The sequence below is a fragment of the Podarcis erhardii genome (assembly GCF_964252035.2).
Source record: "Podarcis erhardii genome assembly, chromosome: 16".
Classification (NCBI taxonomy): domain Eukaryota; kingdom Metazoa; phylum Chordata; class Lepidosauria; order Squamata; family Lacertidae; genus Podarcis; species Podarcis erhardii.
Window position 1 is genome coordinate 19107615 of NC_138514.1, and position 24619 is coordinate 19132233.

The 24619-nt window shown below is 45.5% G+C and overlaps 1 protein-coding gene across 3 annotated transcripts in view; it reads right to left on the reverse strand.

Moving 5' to 3' along the window:
• Positions 1-20631, reverse strand: part of TRIM29 (tripartite motif containing 29) — a 46829-nt gene extending 26198 nt beyond the window's left edge. For 2 of the 3 annotated variants that reach the window (XM_081843133.1, XM_081843131.1), the window contains exons 1-2: positions 19555-20630; positions 316-411 (exon numbers count right to left, since the gene is read on the reverse strand). In XM_081843133.1, coding sequence (XP_081699259.1) covers positions 316-411; positions 19555-20397 — 939 coding nt within the window. In that variant the 5' untranslated portion in view covers positions 20398-20630. Of the gene's footprint in view, positions 1-315; positions 412-19554 lie in introns of all 3 variants that reach the window. The other variant, XM_081843132.1, reaches the window with a different exon arrangement.
• Between the last annotated feature and the right edge of the window lie 3988 nt (positions 20632-24619).

A 24619-nucleotide genomic window follows, 5' to 3' on the forward strand; every position in this document is an offset into this window, starting at 1 on the left:
ATCTCTATTGGGAGAGCATCCCACAAGATCGGGCCAATGACACTTAAGTTCCCTCTTTACATGGAACTTTGGGAACTGGAGTTTTCTGAGGGAGTCTCCTAGCAACTCTCAGCACCCTTAACAAAACTACAGCTCCCAGAATTCTTTGAGGGAAGCCATCACTGTTTAAAGCAGTATCAAAGTGCTTTAAATGTATGGTATGGACGTGGCTTCTGTTGGAGTGCAAAAAGTTGGAGGAAGGAAATGAGCAGAGCAATGAGGGGGCAGTAGCTTTGGGAAGAAGAGGGAAGCGGGAGGATTTTGTGTGGCTCTCACCTTGATACGGTCCCTCTCTTTCTGCCACTTGTCCACTTCATCTTCCAGCTCAATGATCTTCAGCTGCAGCTGCTCTTTCTGCAGAGAGAGCTCAGTCTGTGGAGAGGAAAGAAAGCCACCAATGAAATCATACTCTGCTAGGAGGCAGCTTCAAAGCCCACAGATGCTGCTCACTTTTGCCCTTGGCCCCTGGACTGCAACTCCCATGAGTTACAGGTTCCTGGCAGTTAGGAGTAGCTATCAGAGATAATCAAGCTCATCTAGATAATCTCACTAGTTGGGTCAGACAAACCCAATCCCCAAGCCGAACACACACACACAAAGCTAGACTTAAAGTTTTGGGCAGATTTCTATCTACCCTCATGAATTGGTTTTTTTAAAAGGGGGTTAGGATTATGCTCCCCCCCATCACATTAATGTGGATTGCTGTGGGGAGTGGAGGGTGTCAAGAAGCCAAATTTCAAAATCCAGATGTGTTTGAAGCCCAGGGCCCAGCCCAGGGTGTGTCGCTGCAACAATAACAGTTTTCCATGTAATTACAGGATGACGTGGCCCATGTTGCAACAGAGAGGAGGACGCCCTCGGCAGAAATTTTGCTTAGACATGACCACAGATCCATTCACTCTGCGTCTAGCCCTTTGACGATGCCATGATCAAGGCAGGGTGAGGAAGACAGTGAGAGGAGAAAGAAGGACTGAAATCCACCAGCTCGCTCAGGCACTGTTGAATCACAGCCCACTTTGTCCCTTCCAAGCCTTGAGAGCAGAGGCAGAAAAGGTTAAGAGTTGTGCAGAGATGTGTTTGCATGGCTGGCTGTCCCTTGACTGGTGCATGATTCTAGGAACAATTTGCCTATCCAAAGATCAGGTTTGTCCAGGTAGATGAAAATGTGACAGAGGGCATCTGGAAGGAAGACGTTTCTCTGCGCCTTCCCCTATTTCTCCATCATAAAGTGTGGCCCAGTGATTCAGCTGTGATTCCTGCATTGCAGGAAGCTATACTACATGGTCCTTGGGATCCAACTCTACAATTTTATGACGGACACCTGGATTTCAATGCATGAGACCCACAAATAGGCGTGTTTGCCCTAGTGCAAATCTTGGAGTTGCTGTGCACTTGGCGTGCAGTCTTTCTGTGTGGCGTGTACTAGGCACGGGGTCAGTTTCACATCAGTAGTTCATCCCACAACACACCTGGAGCCCTGCACTCACATAGCTGCTCTTTGTAAGAATCTAAGAACTGCTTTGTGGAGTAAAGGTCTGCCTAGCCCAGTCTCCGGTTTCCAACAGTGACCAGCCACAAGATCACAAGCAGGTAAGGCACATTTGTCCCCGACATCTACTATATCCAGAGATACACTGCACTTGAATGTGGAGGCGCCATTTAGTCATCGTGCCAAATCAAATTACTATCATGCTAATTCATGTCTCCACATTATGAAATTTAGCCACCCAGAGAAAGATAACTTGGTCCTGAGAGATGAACAAATTTTTCTAGCCTTCCTTTGTTTATCCTGTGTGTGCTAACACAGCACCGCTAGAAAGGAACACTACAAGGCACCTAAGTGACTGTTATGTTGGTCCCAATTTTACATCAATGAGACAGGAATACTATGATGATGATGATGATGATGATGATGATGATGATTTATTTATACCCCAGCCACTCTGGGTGGCTCCCAACAAAATATTAAAAACACAATAAAACATCAAACACTAAAAACTTCCCTAAGAATTCCTTTCTTTCCTGGATAGCAGGTAGGGAACAAGTGACCCACAAGACAGTCATTGGGGCTTCCCAATCTGGCCAGGGGTATCCCTTCCTTGCCTCGATCCCCCTCTTACCTCACCCACCCAAAAGAAACATAGCAATCACCTGTTGACCCCAACAGAAAACCTTTTGTCCAAACCTAATTGCAGTACAGGGCACCTTTTTGGAAGGAGGCCACAGTTGGGAAGGGAAGGGTTAACTTGACAAGGTACTGGAAAAGGAGCACTACCTCTAAACATATCTGAAAGTGTTAGACACATCTTTATTCATTATTATATTCATCTAATACTCCAAATTTCATACACACACACCTCTAGTTATGGGTGTTGCTGGAATTGAACAACCTTTAATTTCCAAATCAATTAATCCAAAACATGCATGCTCTTCTCTTCATCTTACTGCTTAGCAGTCTTTGGAAATTCCCACAGGGGCTTTGGACACATTTGCACAATCCAAGTAATGCAGATTAGTTAACCTGGACATCATTCAAACATTGTGTTTTTCAGATGAACCAGAAAACAGATGGGTGACAAAAGGCGAATTATTTTCTCTCTGCCAAACTGAGAAAGTGAATTGAGGAAAAAAACTCTTACAATCCTATGTCAACACACGGCTTTCATTAATAAAACCTGGTGCACTCTGCAATAAATCTACAATGCAGATAAATAACACCATTTCACATGCTGAATATCTAATGGAAAGGGAAGAACTCAGCCAAATTTATCAGATCTCTTGGGTGGACCCTTTTTTTAAAAAAGATAAATATTGTAATTTGTTTCACACCCAGGCCCTAAGGGTATAAGGCAAGAAAATCTTCCATCTCACTTTTGCCTTATGGTGCAATCCTGAGAAGTAAGTTAGGCTGAGAGGCAATCACTTGCCCAAGGTCAGCCCATGAGAAGCAGGAAATAAAAGAAATTTGAAAGCAGGACGAAGTCCTACACTCCCTCCATTACGCCACACTATCTGTGTCATGAGATTGGGATAGTGTGGATCTGAGAACATGCCCCTCAAATCATGTGTGGTCTCACACTGCTGTTGGACTTTGCAAGCACATAGTAACCAGGAACTGTTCCACTAAGGGCAGGCCTCAATTGCCTACCTGAACTGGTTTAACAGCCAGCTCAGCCACCCTCCAACAAATCCAATGAACTATGGCACTGTAGACATGCCAGTGATCTCTTAACAAAGCACTTTCTGCAGCTTGAGAAAACCAATGCCCATTATGCCTTTGGGTGGAAAGCCATGATGGTCAAGCCATTTTGTATGGAATCCAGTACATGTGTTTATAATGTATGTAATGGGGTGGCACATCCAATTTTGCCGCCTGAGGCAAAACAGGAAGGTGCTGCCCTGCTACTGGAGAGGTCTCCTTTGCCTGGGCTGAATGATGGCAGGTTCCAGTGGGTTCAGGCTAGATCTCACAAAGTGCATGAGATCTCATGAGATTTTGGTGAGATCTCATAAGATCTCAAGTGCTGCCGCCGGCACTGCTTCTCTGCCACCTTGTAGGCTTCCGCCACCTGAGGTAAGCTATCTCAGCCTGCCTCATGGGTGGGCCAGCTCTGGGATGTGCCATAAACATCTTTCATGCCCCATCTAGGGATGAGCAAACATGAGGCTCTTTTCTTCTTGGAAAAAAACTGAGTCCCTTCAAGCCTTCAAGTACTGCACTCAAATGCTTAAAACTCCATCTAGGAGAGTTTCAGGCTTTCAAAAGAATGCCCAGAGGGACCCAGTTTCTTGTTCCACCCGTTACTCTGTCCCCAAGGAGGTAGTGAAAGAACTTGGGGGCAGGTAGATGGAGTATAATGCAGTGAATAGGGCCGGCTCTACCATTAGGCAGAATGCAGCAGATGGGTAGAAATTGTGGCAGGAAAAGCTAGAATGCCGCCCAGTCTGCCCTGCACTCCTTTGATGCTCTCATGTCCAGTGGAGGCAAGCAAAGTGGAATACAGTTTAGCTACCTGTCCAGTTAACATTTGCACATAGAATTGTGGTGGGGTGGTGGGCACCTTCCTATATTTTGCCTGGGGCAGCAATATAGTGTCTGATGGGTGGAATCATCATCATCATTTACTCACTCTTTTACTCACTCTTTTACTCATCATCATTTACTCACTCTTCATCCTAAGGTCCTAAGGTAGATTACAACAATTAAAACACAGTATTAGAAACAGTTTAAAACAACTGGCAATCACAGAAATAAGGTCGGTCCTAAAAAAATACACCTCTGTAAAGGGTCTTCTGTAAAGGGTAAAGAGGTGGGTCTTCAGTATTTTCCAGAAGCTGTATACTGAAAGTGCCAGGGGAGGGAGTTCCACAGCATGGGGGCTGCCACAGAGAAGGCCCTCTCCTGGCCACCCCAAGTTTCTGAGACTGATGGTACACCCAAGAGAGTCTGTAGGGAAGGAACAGATCTTTCAGGCATTTGGGAGTATGTACCACCTGTGCTCCAAAGTGATCAGTATGTTATAGGACTTTAGGAAGTTGCCCACGGCAGAACATAGTGCAATCTCCTAAAAGGTGGAGACATGTGAAGCTAACTTCATAAAGCTTTGAAGTTGGGTATTTTAGGATGTTAAGTAATATAACATGCTCCTGCATGTTACTTAGAAAAAAAGAAGACTTCAATTATTCTAAATATGATGGTATATCTTTTTTAAAAAAAGAAAAATTAGTGGGGTAAATCCTAGCTAACATCCCAGGAAAAGGAGAGTGAAGCTCATTTTGTGAAGGATAAGCTACGTGCCTGTTTTTCCTATCCCTGTCACTTCATGTTTGTACAGTTTCTGGGGCTTTTTGTTTTAAGTGAATTATGCAGTCAGCAAAATATTCCTTTTTGAGTGTTATTTCATTTTAATATGCATGTATTGTTGCATGCCACCCCAACCTCCAAGCAGTCAGAGACTCCAGGGAGGGATGCTTTCCTGCAGTTTTGTTTCCTTGGGATGAAGTTCACTGGGGTCTTTCTAGAATATAGAATTGTAGAATTGAAAGGGACCCCAAGGGTCATGTAGGGACCCACAGCTATCCCAGGGTGGGCTCAAACCACCAAACTTCTGATTAACAGCCAGACACACCGACCCATTGCACCACAGAGAATCTTCAAGGAAGCCCTCCATCGCCTGCTACTCTGTTGTGGACCCAAAGGTGAGTCCATGAAAGAGAGGGACAAAGTAGCATCCGGTGGAAGTCTGAGGCTCAAGCAAGCATGATCAAAGCTGGTGCCTGATAATGCCAAGGCTGTAGGTTTGATCCCCGTATGGGACAACTGCATATTCCTGCATTGCAGGGGGTTGGACTAGATGATCCTGAGGGTCCCTTCCAACTCTATGATTCTATGAATTCAGGCACTTATGACCATCTGTACTCAGAGCTCTCACCCAACCGCTAATCCAGTTTGCACCAGGGTTGAGGCAAAGTGAGAGCTGGATGGAGAAGACTAATGCTGCTGGCTATCAAAGAGGACCAGATGTCTCTCCTAAAGAATCCTGGGAGCTGTAGTTTACCCACACACACACACACACAGAGAGAGCTATAATTCCCAACACTCTTAAGAAACTAACTTCCTGAGATTCTTGGTGGGAGCCATGTGCTTTAAATATAACGTGGATATGACCTCAGCACAGACTATGTGGCACACACAATTCTCTCCCCTCCAATAACTCACCATCCCCATTCCATCCTCCCATCTTCTGCCACCTGAGGCAGCCATCTCATGCTACCTAATGGTAGGGCCGGCTTTATTGGAGTTCCCTGGCTGGTTACCTGTTCAGAGTTCTAACAGAGCAGTATAATACTGAATGATTGGCAGCCCTGTCGATGTAGGGGCTAGGCAGAGCTTGAAAGACAATTTCAAAGTGGCATAGAGAGAGAAAGGGAATGGATAATTGACCTTTTATGGTGCTTGTCGTCAAGATGGATTCCAGAGGTTTTTTCAAAAAGCCTTTAGTTACTAACTCATTGTATAAGCCATAATCCCTTTGATCTGCTTGCGTTCCTGATCTGGGAGATGGGAGCTGTGTCAACATCAATCTCTGCGGCACAATGAGGCACAGCTGGAGTGATGGCAAATTAAAATTTCACCGGTAATTTAGGGTAGCCCAGACCTTGGAACCACTGCCATCCACAAAGATTGCGCTTTTGCCCCAAAGATTTATAGGAGAGATCGTGAGGATGCTCTCGCCTGGCGCATTCCAAACAGCCATAATGGCAAGGGGGCGGGTGGAGGAAGAAATGTGAGCAGCCAGGCAGGTAATGGAGTACACCAAAGAGAGTCTGATTTATTAAAGGGGTGGGAGAAGTGTGCTTTCTCATATATTAAAGGTGCTCATGAAAGGGCCGGAGGAAGCAATTTTTTCATAATACAAAAATTGAGAAGAAAGGAGTAAATCAAGAAGAGGCTTAGACTCAAAGGACATGTTCTGATGTCTCCACAAAGGCTGAAGTGCTCAGAGCGGGCCTCTCACTCCTGTCCTAGAGATGATGGATAGGTCATAGGTTAGCAGGGCTGGGGAAAGCTCCCTGTTTGAAGCCCTGTAAAACCATTGCTGGTCCGTGTGTAGACAGGACTGTGCTAGATGGACCAGTGATCTGACCTGCTAAAAAGGAGCATAGAGCAAGTCAGGGGTTGGCAAGGTTTATCTTGCCTGGGCCGGATTGGTCCCGTGAAGATCCCTCCTTGGGCTGAATTGCACATGTGCGTGAGCGTGCCTGCCCCATGATTTTCGGCATCTGCACGTGGGTAGATGCGATTTCCAGCATCTGCATGTGCGCAGATGCAATTTTCCAGTGCCTGCATCTGCACAGACATGATTTCCAGTGCCGCAGAAGCAAGTCCCCAAGCGAGCAGGCAACTTGGTTCGGGGGTGGCTCATGGGCTGGTCAAACAACCTCGACAGGCCGCTTCCGGCCCATGGGCCTTAGGTTGCTGACCCCTGGAGTAAGTGGTGGGGGAAGAGCAGCTTGAGACTCTGGAGAGCAGCTGCTAGCCAGAGTAGGCAATACTGGGCGAGACCAGGACAGGGAATCCGAAAGCCACATTTACTCCTAAGCAAGCATCCATGGGTCACACATCCATGGTGGGCAGGACCAGATGCAAAAGTGGGCAGAGGAAGGGGTGTGACTTAGCTTTGTACAGGGCACTATGTTCCAGGCACATAAAACTCAGGGGTTTCTCCACAGGAACTCAACTCCTCTCATTCCATCCAACACATTCCATGCATGGACACATCCAGATGAGCAAAATCACTTGGGGAGGGTGCAGGACAAGGTTGGTGAGAGATGGAAGGGGCTCAAGGGCCAAATAAATGGACTTGGGGGCACTTTCAGCCCCTGGGCTAAGGTTTCCCCACCAATGGCGTAGCGTGGGTTGCCAGTGTCCAGGGCTGCATGGAGGGGTGGGGAGGCAGGGAAACAGGCAGAGTACGCATGCACATTCAACAGCCTAACAGTGTCCCGTCACCCAGGAGATCACAGCCACAGAGACAAGAAAAGAAGAGTTGTTCCACTGTCTGGAGAGGTCACTTCCTGGTTCGCATGGAGAAGCCGCTTTCAACAAAGCCCAGTGACGGAAGCACATAGCTGTACTGAGGCAGCACCAATGTTGAAATTTTGCTCCCCTAACAATTGTGCACCTGGAGCCTTCCTCCGTACTGGAATGGCATGAATGGTTTAAACCAGCCCTGACCAGTGGGACACCACAGCTGGGTGGCAAGGCAGAAAAACCAAGGGACAAATAGGGGAAAGGAGAGTGTGTGCCCACAGAGGCTTCAACTTTTTCACCAGTCATTCCTTCTTCCTAAAGAACTTTGGAGGAGGTTAAGCTTCTTGGACTAATTCCTGGTTCCATCACCAAACTACATTTCCCAGGATTCTGTGGGGGAGAACCGAAGCAGTTAAACTAGTATATGCCCATTATATGTTGAAAGCTGATATAGCTAGAAAGAAGTGGAGGAATTAAACCGAAGCAAACAAGGAAGATAGAATAGTGTCCACACCCATCATTATTTACTAACCTTTTTTATCATTAGAGAGAGGCATGATTTTGCCAATTTTGACTAGAAAAATTATCAGGCCAAAGGGAGCTGATGAAATGATGGATGGGCAGTTGAGAGGCATCACCATCCCATTGTGCTCAGTGGCAGAGGGAACAGATGGCAGCTCAGCAGCAGAGCATTTATGGACACACAGAAGGTCCCAGGTTCAATCCCTGGAATCTCCAGGTAGAGCTCAAAATGTCTTCTATCGAAAACAGGGGGAAACAGCTTCCAGTTCGTGTGGAGACAATACTGAACTAGATGAAACAATCCTTTGACTTGCTTCCTCTCTTCCTATTATATTTCTGCAACTTAGGAGCACAGGTAGTACATCCAGTCAGACCCACTTAAAGTAGGGGGGGGTACATTTTTTAAAAAAAACAAACCACACACCTCAATTTGGGGTTCCTCCAGGTAACCCAAATCCAACATGTCCCCGTGTAGGATATTGCTGTTAAGAACATGGGAAGAGCCTGCTGGATCAGGCCAGTGGCCCATCAAGGCCAACACCCTGTTCCCACAGTGACCAGCCAGATGCCTGTGGGAAAACTGGAGGCAGGATTTGAGCACAAGAACCCACTCTCCCTTTCTGAGGTTTCCAGAAACTGGCATTCAGAAGCATGACTGCATCTGAACATGGAGGCAGAGCTTAGAGATCATGGCTAGTAGCCATTGAAAGCCTTCTCCTCTATGAATTCCTCTAATCCTTTTAAAGGCATTTCGGCGAGTGACCATCACTGCTTCCTTCCTCTGTGCAGAAAATGGAGGGAGACAGTACAACTTTTGAGCTGCACACACCCACCCCCCCAAAAATAAATCCTGCTGAATTAATTTAGATAATCAAAACCAATCCATCTTGGTCAGATGGATGCCCCAGCTGAGGCATGAGATAGTCAGGATGGTTCATTTGGTGACCATTGCACACAAACACATAGTCACTGCTTTGTCCCACCCCACCTAAAATCTGTGGTATTGGGAATCAATTTCCATCTCCTGAACCAAAGAAGACTCTATGCTCTGAACAGCTGCATGGCAGGGAGAGTGGGAACAATGCAGCCAGAAAAGTGTGCTTCTGTTTGTCAGAATGCCACACAATGGGAGATGCTGTGCTTTCAGAACTTCTCTCGGTAGTGCAGCTCTTAAGGATGTTAGAGTCCCCTTCAGGTCAGCTCTTGGCAACCCACACTTCACATGCAATATACGGAGCACAATGAGAACCCTTTTGAAGATCACCCTCTTCAGAATCGCCTAGTGTTTGTTTCTATGCTGAACATGTTCTTGGGTTGAGCAAAAGCAGCATTTGAAAAGGATTTGTCCGGCCCGTTTGAGCCAGAAGAGGCAATCCTGACCAGTGAGTATAGGTTACTCCTTATTGTGTTTACATTATTTGACATTTGTGCAAAACCTACGGTAGCATGGAAATGAGGTGGCTCTTGGGATCGTACCACGTCAGTTTGGGAGGGGGCGGGGAATTGCATGCGCAAAAGGCGTGTGTCTGGCAGAAACCTTGGGAATGTGAGGGCCAACCACATCACCAGCACATGTGCTTCAATAATCCCATTACCATTCAATGAGTGCATTCCACCTTTTTGTAACATTTGCATAGATACTTCCCCTGCTGGCTCTTAGAAGATGAGGGTGGGATAGAATACCCTGGGTAAGGCACCTTCAATGGGTTTTCTTAACCTGGAAGGTGCAAGACATGTAAGCAGAAGCATCTCCTGTGTTGGCTGTGAGCTGCATGAGTGCAATATCAGAAGCTGCCAGGTTAGAACCAGGAACCCCATGACTCTAAGCATGGTTCAGGATCAACATGGGGACTTGTAATAGTTGGTGGTGGACCTGGAACTCAGAAGGGTCCATATCCACCCCTGACACCCACCTACCAGGACTCCTATTCAGCATTGCTGCTGCCCCTGCCCTTGCATTGAGAGACCTCAGTTGGTACTACTGCACACTACTGCTGCCCGAACAAAACACTCCCCTCATTCAGATGCACTGCCAATTGGCTACAGCAGGCGTAGTCCCAAACATCTGGAGGGCCAGAGTTTGCCTATGCCTGGGCTACAGCACTCAGGAATGGGAGCTAAACCAGCATTTGGCTTCAATGCATGGTAGACAGCCATCACCTTAGATTACCCAAAATTCAGGGTTCAACTTTGATGTTGTGCATTGCAATGTAAGGTGATGAGCAGCATTTGTGCATTGGAGCCTGGCTTGCTTTACAAAGCACCACTGCAGCTTGTCTGCCTGCCTGCCTGCCTGCCTGCCTGCCTGCCTGCCTGCCTGCCTGCGAGACAAATCCAGGTCCAGATGAGGGATTGGTAGTGACATCTCCTGGCACAACAGGATTAACATTGGAGGGGAGACAGATAGGGCAGCAGTATAGTGCAAGGGGCCATGTTTGCATGGATCCATCAAAGTCCTAAGGAAATCTGGCCTAGCTGACTCTTGCAAGAAACCACCTGAGCTGCAGGTTGATGTAACTGCTTAAGCCAGCCTTTCCCAATCAGATGTTGACTAGATGTTTTGAGCTACAGCTGCCATTAGCCCCAGCCAGTATGGCCAAAAGCCAGAGTTGATTTGAGTTATAGTTCAACAATATATGAAGGACCCCACATTGGGGAAGTCTGGCTTAAGCAGAAAAAGGTTCCCAAGTCCTGGATGGTCTCTGCTCATCTGGACTTTGAACATTGATTCTCTTCAACTGAAAGAGCTATAAAGGGCTTCCTATTCAGACTATTGCTTGATCAATGATTGTCCTAACTGGCTCTTGGCATGTTCCAAATTCCTGGCTCTGATTCCTACCTTGCCCTCCTGGCTCCTACCTGACAGCTGTATGTAACTTCCCTCTGAAATGCAAAATGAGAACGGAAGCGCTGTTCAGGCAATGGGTTCTTTCTCAGTCTTAAGACTTCGACAAATGGCCAACCTCCCCACCCTCAGGAACTGGTTGTAGACATTAGTAGGATAACAGAATAACAATAAAGCTAGCTACCCGCATGTGAGTTGGGATGTGACATGCATGGGAAGGTGAAAAGTAAGCCAGAGTTTGAGTATGCTAAACACATATTATCTGATCTGTGTGCACCATGAGGCAATGATGATCGCAAATCAATATGGTGATGAAAGAGGAAACTCAAGCAACCTCTTGCCATTCCTCGGTGAAAGTTCTGGGTGTTCACCCAAATCTCCTCCCACAACTCATTTGCAAGAGCCCTGCCCAAACCCAACCACAGTGGTGAGAATGAGCGTCAAAGGATGGCTGAATGTGACTCTTGTATAATGAATTATGATGTGCTTCTATTGTGCAATGTGGCAAGTCAACCCTGGGGGTGGTGGCCCTACCATTAGGCAGAGGGAGGCAACTGCCTCAGGCACCAGATCTTGTGGATTGACAGTGAGTTGTTAGGGAACAAAGCTTTGTGTGTCCTGCACCCCCAAGGTGAGGCTGTTCTCCTGATAACAGTTTTGAAGTGTCAATTCCCAAATGGCCCTTGACCTCTGTTTGGAATCCATGCAGCTGACCCCATCACAGTCATTCTGAAAGTCACTTCTTTTATTGTATCACAGACTCCCCAACACCTAGCTATGTCCAGTAACCTAGTGGTCTGTCTGATTAACCCCAGTGGTTGACTCTTTAGTTTCTGATTTCTTAATTTTCTTAACTTTCAATCTTGCTCTCCAACAATGATCTCATGCAATGTTACAACACTGATAAGATCAACGTGCCAATAAGGACTTACAATACTAGGTCAATGGGGTGGACTAAAACAACATTTTTTATTCCCTCCTCCCCCCTCCCCAAAATCTTGAAAATCACAAGCTTAAAACTCAGAATAAGTCAACTTCTTGGCTTCTTTTATGACAAATGAAGAACTTACGTGTTTAACATTTTGCAGCGGAATAAAAGCTAAAGCCCAAGATCAAGAGACCTCTCCCATCACTAGTGCAGAAGTCCCATTTATGATAGACACAAGCATTAGACTCTCACACCAGCTCAGTTGTAACAGTAGATGAAATTTGCCAAGCACACACAGAGTCCCTTAAACCTCCATGCAAATCTGAGCAATGGGTCTTTCCAACTCAGCATTCCATCTGGTCAACCAGATACCACAGGAATGTTCACATTCAGTCATGCTTTTAAAACTACTGATTTTATACTTATTTTGAGAATGTTGTCATTTCAAGTGTAAGTCAACAAACCATGTTTTTTTTCTGCTTTTCCAGAAATAAGACCATGGTTTGTCTGGTGGGCTGCATTCTGGTGTTCAAACAAGCCACACTGTGACTAAACAAACCATGTTTTAGCCTTATCTGTGAACCCAGGCCACTGGGTCCCGCCTTCTTCGGTTATGGTAACAAGAGCAGCAGCAGACATTTTGCAAAACTAAGAAGCCAGCCAGATTTTCTAGCAGTCAGCTTGGGAGAAAGGAGGGGCAGGTACACCACCATTGCAGTGTGAGAGAGAGATTCTTCTCTTTCCACTGTTATCTGGTCTTACAAACCCCACCTCTAACTCAGCCTAATTCAGAACTACCAGGACTCAGCCCCATCCATAAATCACAGCCTCTGCATCGGGAGCCAACTCAGGGACCTAGACAGAAGGCCTATAGCTCAGTGGCAGAGCTTTGCATGCAAAAGGTCCCAAGTTCAATCCCCGGCATCTCCAGGTAGGGCTGGGAGATAACCCTACCTGAACCCCTGCAGAGCTTCTGCCAGTCAGTGTAGACAATACTGAGCCAGATGGGCCAATGTGTGGTGTGGTAGAGCCATGGAGCCGCTCTCCTGACACCAGCATCACTACAACTTACCTGGATGGTGGTTGGGCAGGGTGGGGCTCTAGGGCTGTATGGAGGCACCAGCAAAACCACTCTGAGTACTGTACTGCAGAAGCACCAGTCCTGAACTCGCCACCTCCCTTCCTTGCCCCAGCTCAGGTAAGCAGCAGAAATTCAGTGTGTCAGAAGGGTGGCTGTCTCTCTTTACACTGGTCCCTACTGGCAGCTTCTTATCTTCCTATGAGAAGCCAGATTTGTGTGTCGTGTTTTTTGCACCTCTCCTAATAGCAACAGTCCTTTCATCAATAAGGGATAACAAAGAACTGGATTCAATGCATATACTTCGGAAGGCTTGTTTGTTCTCTGAGAGGAAACTTGTTACAAAACACAAACCTCTCTCAAAGCTACGGGAAGTCTCCAAGCCCCCTTCTCCAGTGAGCACGGAGGTATCAAAGGCTGGCTAAGTACTTTGAACAGGTTTTCATCTGCACACCACTTTGTTTAAATTAGAAACACCCAGTTCCAGTCACTGACAGTGCTTCTAAAGAGCTTCATTAAGCCCACAAAAGGAAACAAGGAGGAAGAAAATAAATTTTAAAAGGCAGGGGGAAAATCAAAGCCTTCTCACTCAGATGAGATTTGACACAAGATGAGGGCTGGGCCCACAGTTCTTTGTTATTTCCAGACCTGTGGTTGTCAGATATTTCTTATGCTTTATCAGGTTTTTGTGGGTGGAGGGAGAAAAATAACCTTCAGAAAAAAGAGTACTGGAAATAAAAATATTTATAAATATAAAAAATGTATCTAGCTCCCTGGAAGCACTTCCAGATTCTGTTTGTAAAACTCTCTTTTGCTAACAGAGAATGTTTGCTCCAATGCTTTGTGTGTGAAAGAGAATTTTATTCAGTAATCTTTTTTTTTTCACCCTGTTTTGTACTTAGGGTATTTTTGTAAACTTTTCCTTCACTCTTTCTTCAACTCTGTGAGTCTGAAGGCTTGGCAGCTTTGACAGAAAGTTTTTGTAAAAAGAAAATGGGGGGGAAAACCTCGGCAAGAAAATGAAAGAAAGAGAAAGAAAAAAGAACAGAATCCAAGGAGCTTTAAGGATAATACAGTTCGTAACATGACACCTCGCACAGTCTTAGCATCTGCTCTGACATTCAAATAGAAAGACAGAGCTGGAAAAAATCATATAATCCTGCTGGAATCTCACATATTGGGCTTAACTTTGGAAAGCAGTAAATTCTGAGAGGCTTTTGCCTCTGATTGCTAAAGGCTAGAGCATGCTCTGCTGAAAATAGAGAAAGGAAGGGGTGTTGCCACATTTCTGACTCTCGCGGGTTTATCGCAGATCTTAGATATAAAGAGAAGTCATCAAGGAGACATTTGCTGTTTTGCTTTTTCAAGTTCCATAATGGAGGGGAGGCTACCATTTCCACACAGTTTCCTCAAATGGTGGTACAACGGGTGGGCAGAAGTTGCAATTTTAAAAAAATACCCAGGTATCCTTTGGATTTTACATCATCAGCACTTGCAATCTGCATAAAGGCATAGCGATTAGCAAGCAAGTGAGACTCATAAACAGTTCTTCAGCTTTGCATATATCCCACATAAGCCATTGTGGTGACTTACAGTAGGTGTGGCTAACCTGTGGTCCTTCAGATGTTGTTGGACTCCAGTTCCCATCAGCCCCAGTGACCATGACCAATGGACAGGGTTGATAGAAGTCGTAATCCAGCCATATCTGGATAGTGCAAGCTTAACCACCCCTCACTTAGAACCACTGTGAACCAAGTTAAATCCCCACTCACACATGATACTAACGGAACAATCTTGGGACAGTCACATTCTCTCAGCCTGTTCTACCTCACAGGGATGTTGTGAGTATAAATTGGAGGGAGAGGCATACACACCATCCTGAGCTGCTGATAAAGGTGGAATAAAAAAAGCAGTAAAAAAGAGGCTGCCCTCGATGTGGTGTTGTGGTTAAGAGCAGTGGACTCGTAATCTGGTGAACTGGGTTCGATTCCCTGCTCCTCCACATACAGCTGCTGGGTGACCTTGGGCTAGTCACACTTCTCTGAAGTCTCTCAGCCTCACTCACCTCACAGAGTGTTTGTTGTGGGGGAGGAAGGGAAAGGAGATTGTTAGCTGCTTTGAGACTCCTTAGGGTAGTGATAAAGCGGGATATCAAATCCAAACTCTTCTTTTTATTTTATTTTATAAAAAGCCAGTTTGTAACTCTCAGAGCATTACACCTGGCTGGATTTAAATTGGGTCAACCATTTTTTTCTGTGTTTGGGCTCTTGGCTTTGACTCGAAAAGACATTAACACTCCCTTGGCATTGGCAGGGTGACAGAGTCCCCATTTCCAAAGGGTTTCATACCAAGCCTCTCTCACCCCAGCCTCATATGCAGACCAGAGTGAGAGAGCAATGCTCAAAACCAAGTTCCAGTTTTTATCTACATGAGCAGCAAGAATCAGGTCAGGAGATTTCCAGTTAATTTCAGCTCCCCTCAAGTCCTGGCATGCCTTGTGAATCACAGCCTACAGGCAAGGCTTTGGAATGAAGCTAGGGAGGCCAGCAGATGGGAAAAAGAAACAACAAGTTTCTAATCCCTTACTAAATGACGAACACTCATTGAAATGTCATCTTCTGAAATTCTTGCTCATGACTTCCATTTTATTTTATTTTTGAAAGTTACTATCCCAGGGGTATAATAAAAAAAAGGGTTGTTACTTTTCCCAGTGTACAGGCAAACAAAATTGTAACTAAGGACATAGGAAGCTGTCTTACACCAGGTCAAATTATTTGTCCACTTAGCCCAGTCTTATTGACACTCATATAACTGTCGAATTGGAAGGGGTCCTGAGGGTCATCTAGTCCAACCCCTCTGCTGTGCAGGAATCTCAGCTAAAGCATCCATGACAGGTGACCATCCAACCTCTGCCTAAAAACCTCCCATGAAAGAGAATCCACCACATTCCAAGGGAGTCTGTTCCACTGCCGAGCAGCTCTTATTGTCAGAAAGTTCTTGATGGAATCTCCTTCCTTGAAACTTGGACTCTCCTTTCTTGTAACTTGAAGCCATTGAGTTGGGTCTTATGCTCCAGAGCAGGAGAAAACAAGCTTACTCCACCCTCCATGTGACAGCCCTTCAGATATTTGAAGATGGCTATCACATCTTCTCTCAGTCTCCTCTTTTCTAGGCTAAGCATACCAAATTCCCTCAACTGTTCCTCATATGGCTTGGTTTCCAGACCCTTTATCCTCTTTGTTACCCTCCTCTGCACACCTTCCAGATCACTCCAGGTGTGATCTGAAGAAGGCAGAATAGTGTGGTACTATTACTTCCCTTGACTGGGACACTATACTTCTGTTTACGCAGTGTAGAACAGCTTTTTTGCTGCTGCATCACACTGTTGGCTCATGTTAAGCTTGTGGTCTACTAAGACCTCTAGATCCTTTCCCCATATAATACTGGTAAGCTAGGTGTCTCCCATATTATATTTGTGCAGCTGGTTATTCCTGCCTAAGTGTGGAACCTGACTTTTATCCCAGTTGAAATTCATTTTGTTTGCTTTGTTAATCTGTTCAGTTCATCTTGAATCCTATTCTGTCTTCTGCAGCATTTGCTACCTCTCACAGTTTGGTGTTATCTGCAAATTTGATGAGCAGTCCCTCAACTCCTTCATCCAAGCCATTTTAATAGATGTTGAACAACAACAGGCCCAGGGCATAACTCTGACTGGCAGCAGCTCTCCAGGGTCTTGTGCAGAGGTTTTCCACATCACTTGCCACCTGAACCTTTGGTGATGGGCAGGATTGAGCCCAGGAGCTTCTGCGTCCAAAACAGTGAGCTATGTGCCTTCCATGATACATCAGCACATGTTTAAGGGTTACCCAGATCCCTAGTTAATCCCACATGTTCGTCATCTCTTTAACCATCTCAGTAGTTTGTCCCATGAGACGTGATGCTCTGCTCTTGGGGATAGGGGTAAATTTAGTTCAGTTCACCTTGAAGGCTGAATCTATCAAATCCTCCCTTTTCAAAACTAAACAAGAACCGAAACACAGCCATCATCGAAATTCACACTTCTCGAATTTTGCGGTGCATCATTCTAATAATGTGCACAAAAATGCATACATCGGGGGAAAGCATGCAGCAAAATGCATGCATTAGTGACAATAGCATATACAAATGCATTATGTTGGGGGAAATTGCATACAAAAGTGAGTGTTAAGAGAAGTGAGCACTTAAAATGCTGATGAATTTTCATGAGGGCTTAAAAAAAAATCACAAACTTTTGCAGAAATGTGAACAACCGAACTTAAAAGTAGAAAACAAATGAGGAACCAAGAAAAAGTCCATCCCTATGTGCATATCTGTTTTGCTGTGTCCAATCTCTGGGCTCCCAGGTATCCTTCCAGGCTTTCTTATGGGGCCATTACCTATCAGGGTTGACAATACTGAACTTTATAGACTACTTGCTTGACCTCCATTAGGATTATCATTCCCTCTAATAACAAACTCAGGGAACAAGTGCCAATCTGGGAGCCAGTGGGCTCCTTCGGGAGGATGCACAAGATTTAAATTGAATCATCAGCAACAACTGGCTTGTATTCAAAATGGGGTCACTGGGAAATAAGATGGAGGTGTCAGCCTGCTTCTGGGAGAAACTCCAAGGATAATTCAGCAACACTCGCTGGCTGTGAAATGTTGGGTGTCAGTAGGAAAAGGAAAAAATCCACAGTGGTGTGGATAGATTGGAGAAGCCTAGAGGAGTGCATTGCTGGCTGAAATGCTGGATAGGATTTAGAGGTGAGAATACATTGATTTTTGTTGCTGCTGTGAATCCTAAAATTATACACTTCCTGTTGAGGGTGCCTCTGACCAATATTTTGACTGGCCTGGCTGTTTTTATAATGCCATCTATTTATTTCCAATGGCCTATTCTTTAGCAGTTACATGTAGGAAATTATTACCTCATGAACTGTTGCTTAGTTGAGAAAACACATCAGATAGAGTTTTCAATGGATGCCACAGCCATTAGCTTCCCCTAATTCTCCACCTCTTCTTAGGTAAAAAATAAATAAATTGAAAATCCTTTCATTTTTAAAAAAAGTCTTCTCAGCTGTTTCTGAGAGAATTTTTTTTTGTTATGATTATTCATATGTCTTTAAAACTATTTTGTGAGGCTCCCTGTATAAAACATGACTATACCTTTTTAAGCCACTGGGCACCTTCAGTGTCGAGGGTGTTGTACCCAAAACAGAAAGAAAAGGAAAAGAAAATCCTTTGAGAAAATAAACACTTCTCAAAGAAAAGTAGGGAGACAGAGAAAAAGAGAAGACAGGTTGATGTTAAGTATTTGGGGGGCAGAATCTTGAGGGGTGGACACTGGAAATGTCTAGCCAGGGTCTTCATCCTCTTATATCATCCAGGGAATAAAAGGTCCAAAAATATTTGGGTTTATCTATATTACCCCCTTCCTTCCAGGTGTTTTCTGAGGTAAAAACCCCCCTTCTACAGAAACGGAAAGGTGTTAAAATCCTCCTATGTGGTGTAAGTCCCTCTCAGGTGAGTACATCCTTATTCACCCTGCAGCGCTCTGTCATGACAAGTTGTACCTGCTAAAACTATTCTTTCCAGAAATATGAGGGCTAAGCCATAGAAGTTTCCAGCAGTCTCTCTTTTTCTTACTCTCTCTCTCCTGCACAAAACCCATCAAGCTTTAACCCATCAATCACCCATGCCTTGTAAACTGTTCACTGTAATTGTCACTCAGCTACTTTACAGCGCCAGAAACACCCTTACAACAATGACCCTCAATTCAGTTCACGAGCACAGTATATCCTGTCTTCCATTCTCTCTCTCTCTACCATCCATGCCTGACACACACCCCAGGTCCCACAGACATATGTCCTGACAGCTGCCATGAGCACACATCCAGATTATACCAACAACCCAGCTTCTGACTTCCAAACGTCAGAACGGTCCCCAGAGCCTAACTTTTTTATATAGCCTAACTTCTTTGAGGATGGCACTTGGGGCCTCCCCTTAAAGGTATGAAGACCCAGGTTGTCCTTCATCTTGACAATCAATAATTAGTCTGCACATGCATGCTCCTTGTTTGCAAACTCCAGCATCAAGCAGCAACTGGAATACGTGAATCTGCCAACACTAGAGAGTTTCATAACATTTTGCCTCAAAATACTTCTAAGGCAAAAGGTTTTAGCTCAGTATTTGAGCATCTGCTTTGCATGCAGAAGGTTCCAGGTTCAATCCCTGGCATCTGCAAGTAGGTCTGGATAAAACCCCTGGCTGAAAGAGCTTCTGTCAATCAATGCAGACAATATTGAGCCAGATGGACCAAATGATCTGACTCAGTGTCAGGCAGCTCTTCCTATATCCTATATCAGTGCACACATAGCAGGGTGCAAATCATCACATGTTGGGATATCAAGTGATAGGCATGCATTGTGTGAACCAGCCGGACAGGCCCACTGTATCACATTTATGTCATTAGACATAAGAAGGTTTGCTGGGTTGGAAATGGGGTACTTGAGACTGAATCAAGATGTCTCCCTTCCTGATATGGAAAGAGTAAAGGTCCAGTATAATATGTAGGAAAGGAACAATACCTCTTTGCCGGATTTCTCAATCTCTACTGTCACCGTGGTGTGGTTCTTGTGCTCCTGGAACATGCAGAGGTAACAGATGCAGACCTGGTCCGTCTGGCAGAAAAGCTCCATCGTCTTGCCATGCACAGGGCATTTCCTGGCTTCAAAGTCCTTGATGGGGTCAAGGAGCTGGTGATCCCGGAAGGCAGCCCCTTCAAAGTGAGGCTTCAGATGGAGCTCACAAAAGCTGGCTTGGCACACAAGGCAGGACTTCACGGCCTTCTGCTTGTTGTCAATGCAGGAATCGCAGAGGACCTCTTCAAGGACCCGGGGCCTTGAAGTGGACCCTCTGCTCACCCGGTTGAAGTTGGATCTCTTGGTGTCTCCTGATTCTCCAAGGGAGACAGTGGGTTTCCTCAGATCTGCAATCTGCCCACTGGAATACAGTGGCTTCTTCACATCCCCTTCGCTGGCGAAGGTTTTCTTTGTTTCCATGTTGTATATAGACTTCCTCAGGTCCCCTCTTTCTGGGAAGGACATCTGGGACCTCCGAGGCTCCCCTAGAGGCATGGAGGGGAACGCTGGCTTCTTGCCCTCCCCAGACTCCATGTTGAAATAGGTTGACCTCTTCTCATCGGATTCAACAAACTGGATGATTGGCCTCTTCCAGTCGCCCCCAGAATATATCGATTTTTTGAGCTGTTCTATCTCCAGCGCAGGGCTGGTGTTATTCTTGTTGGCATCTTTCTCCCCTTTGCTTGGGCTAGTCGGTTTCTTCCCTTCTTCTGCCTCTCTTGGTGGAGAGGCTGGGGTCTTCACATCTTCTGACTTACTTGTGGTCCCATTTGCTCTTGCTGCCTCCATCCCGTAGCTTTTCCTCCTGGCCTCAACACTTTCTTTCTTTTCTCTCTCTCCTGCAACTGTCAGGAAACGGCAGAAGTCTTGGACTACCTTACCCTTTCACAAAAGCCGGCAACCTCACTGGCTGCTGTCCCGGCAAGGAATGGAAGAACAATACGTCAAAAGCTTTACCTAAATGCCACACCTGAAAGATGGGGAGGAGAAGTGAGATACCTAAATTACACTGGGCAGAGCCAGAGAGAGAGAGAGAGAGAGAGAGAGATGTTACAAAAGGCATCAAGAGAGCCAGCTGCATAGTTAATTATACAAGCCAGCCCACACCCAAGAACATTCTTGTCTAACCAGGTTTGGGAATGAAGGGTTGTTTGTGTGTCACTTTTTTCTTTCAAAAATAAATTTCATTAAGAGGCAGCAACCAGTTCTGCTACCTACTTTGAAAATAGTTGCTTCTGTTGACAGCACGAGTGGAGTGACCTTCTCTGCTGCATGAGCAGGATTATACGTAGAGTGTAATGTACAAGAAAGGTGGGGGGTAAGTGGACTGCTTGTGTGTACATGCAACTAGGCTTGCCATTGGAATTGATGCAAAGAGTCATAATCAGACAATGAACTAAGGATATTAGAGTTTCCATGAGAACTAGAAGCAGAAAATGTCTGAAGCTGAGAATCTCAGCCTCTGAAATTGTTGTTTGAATGCCTGCACCACAACACTTGACTAGTTTATCTAAAGGAGGCTGAAAGTACAACATTCTGCACACTTACTCTCTTGACAAATGGTGAGAGAATTGGCAGAAATGTCTTCATTCACCTATGAGTATTCATATGGGGAAGGCCCATAGCTCAGTGCTATAGCATCTGCTTTGCATGCAGGGGGTCCCAGGCATGTCCCAGTAGGACTGGGAGAGACCCCTGCCGGAAACCCTGGAGAGCTGCTACCTGTCAGTGTGCGCAATACTAAGCTAGATAGACCAATAGTCAGACTCCCTATAAGGCAGTTTCCTATATTCCTGCTATCCTGGTTATTTATTCTGATTCTCCGTGGACACACACACACCCCAACACACGTCAGGTCTTTTCCTCTCTCGACGGCCCTCCAATTATCTGTGCACCCAGTTAGTTCAAAGCTTTTAATAGCTACCAGAGCATTTCAATAAATGTGGGCATTGTACGCGTCTGTGTTTATAATTTTCCGCATTAGGATTTCATTACTGGTTCAGAATAGGCCTTGCCTGCTCCTTTATAGAAGCACAGGACATGTGCTTTAATTGTTTAAAAATGCAGGTCATTAAACAAAACAAAACAAATTACACGGGCTGTTTATAACTATATATGCTGGGCTTAATCCCTCCTTCCCCTGCTGCCGCCGCCTTCCTTCACTCTCTGCTTCTTGGGTTGAGGTGATCTCTTAAGACAATAGCCTTTGGGGAACTTGAGTCGATTAAGGAATGTTCTAGGGTGGAGATCTGTGTTCTCAGATGTACTGAGGCAAGTATGCAAGGCTTGCTTGCTTGCTTGCCTGCTTTTGTTCTGGATTTAACACTTCAAGTAGGAGAGAATGAACTTCAGGTAGCCAGCCACTGAACTCTGCAAAATAATAAAGGAAGTACTTCTACAAATGTTCCATTCAACATGTCTGGTAAGGATGTAAGAACATAAAAAGCTCCTCCTGGGTCAAGCCAAATGGAGCCCATCTGGTCTAGAATTCTGTTCTCACAGTGGCCACCCAGATGCCTGCAGGAAACCCACTAGCAAGACTCAACACTTTCTCTTCTGATGATTTCCAGCAACTGGTATTCAGAAGCATTACTGCCTTTGATCACAGAGGCAGAGCACAGGCATCATGGGTAGTAGCAACTGATAGTCTTCTCCTCCGTGAATTTGTCCAATCCTATTTCAAAGCCCTCCAAGTTGTTGGCTATTACTGCCTCCTGTGGGAGTGAGTTCCATAGATGAACTGTGCACTGTGTGGAGAAGTGTGTGAAGAAATGGTAATCCTGGTGCTCAGACTGGGAAATGTTATGCCATTTTCGTTGTCCAAACCTCCCCAGATAACAGTTTCTGGTGAGCAGCCTACTGCAAGACTGGTTCCCTCACGGGGGAGCTTTTGACACTAGTGTTTTGTTTATAATCAGAATCATAGAATTGTAGAGTTGGAAGGGACCCTGAGAATCATCTAGTCCAACCCCCTGCAATGCAGGAATATGCAGTTGTCCCATACAGGGATCGAACCTGCAACCTTGGTGTTATCAGCACCAGGCTCTAACCAACTGAACTATCCAGGCATTGTTGGCATTAATACAAAAATATGCAGCTTAAAGAACATTAAGACAAGCTCTGCAGGATCATACCTATGGTCCAGCAAGGGCAGCATCCTCTTCCAAAACTAGCCAATCAGATGTCTCTGAAAAGATCACAAGCTTGATGGCAATATCCAGCGGTGACTGATGTCCATAGGCACTGGTAGGGCAGAAGGCAGGGAGCCCAACAGTAGGTGGCACCAGAACAAATGGCAGGCAGAGGCAACTCATTCTAGTTCTGTCCCCCATCAATCCCTTTGCAGAAATCTAAAGGGCAACACTGAGACTAAGAAGGAAGAAGCTGGCAGGCAATGCCACCTCCTGGACTGGCTTTAAGAAAGAAAGCAGGCATATGGGGGGCTGTCTGAAGGCAGACTGAGATTGGTGGGACAGAGCCCCATCTACTGTAATGGAGCATTGTCATCAATTGTTGCTCCCCAATAATGGGCATTTAGAGGCATATTGCCTCACAATCTGGACATTCTATATAGCTTCCATGACCTCAATTACTATAGATAGTCCCATGCTTTTGTCTTATTCTTCTTTTTACCATCTAAGCCAGCAATCATCCATCACCACACTTGGAGGCAGCATATTCCATAAATAAGGATACGTGGTGTGAGAAAGGTCTTTCTTTCACCCACTCTGACTCTGAAGCCAAATAATTTTATTGGATGATCCCCAGCATTAAGGATTATGAGAAAAATGTCCCTTATTCCACTTTCTTCCACACCATGCATTATAAATGTAAAGCTCAGTTCTATTTCTCCTTAGGCATTTTTTAAAAAAAAGAAATGTATTTCGTCGAGGTAACCCCTCAATCATTTTGGTTGTCCTCTTTTGCTCCTTTTGAGTTAGGAAAGCTGGCAGCTGGCCAGATGGTGCTACACTTTGATATGAAGTTGGTCCCTCCAAAGCAAACATCTTGCAGACTCTCCAGCTCTTGAAGGCTTCATCTTGCTAGCCAATGGAAAAGACTAAGAATGTTGCCTGGGAGCAAGGCAAATGGAGGGATACACTGGCCCAGATCACAAAGCCACATCAGAATGGCTAGCTGATTGGCTACATGGCACCTGACATCATCATGTTCACAACGTGATCCCTGATTGGCTAGAATAACACCATGAAGAAGCTCTATAATTGGTGCTGAAGTAGCAGCACATTAAGGATGTAGGGGAGGGAGGAATGTGAATGAGAGAGACCAGTAATTGGGGGGTGGTCACTGTAGGGACTCCTTAAAGGTAAAGGGACCCCTGACCATTAGGTCCAGGCGTGGCCGACCCTGGGGTTGCGGCGCTCATCTCGCTTTATTGGCCGAGAGAGCCGGTGTACAGCTTCTGGGTCAAGTGGCCAGCATGACTAAGCCGCTTCTGGTGAACCAGAGCAGCACACGGAAACGCCGTTTACCTTCCTGCCTATTTATCTACTTGCACCTTGACGTGCTTTCGAACTGCTAGGTTAGCAGGAGCAGGGACCGAAGAACGGGAGGTCACCCCATTGTGGGGATTCAAACCGCTGACCTTCTGCTCAGCAAGTCCTAGACTCTGTGGTTTAACCCACAGCGCCACCCATGTCCCACAGGGACTTCTGAAACCACTGAAATATTACTTTCCACATTGAACCTCACAAAAATTCAACATATCACCCATTGATCTGTCTGGTTTTATCTTCTGCAATTATCATGAGCATTCTGGGTCAGGGTTAGAATCCTATGCATGTCTTCTTCCTTCTCTAGCACAATCAAGATACGCAAACTATCTAGGTCAGTGTGAGGGGTAGGGACACGAAGGAATTTCTGTGTCCTTCTACAATTGCTCAGGCTCACTTCTTGCATTTATTTAATTTTTAGTTGTTTGCACATGCGTGCAGAGAGCCAAAGTTTGTCAATAGTGGCCCATGACTCATGAGTCAGCCAGCCACTGTCATTA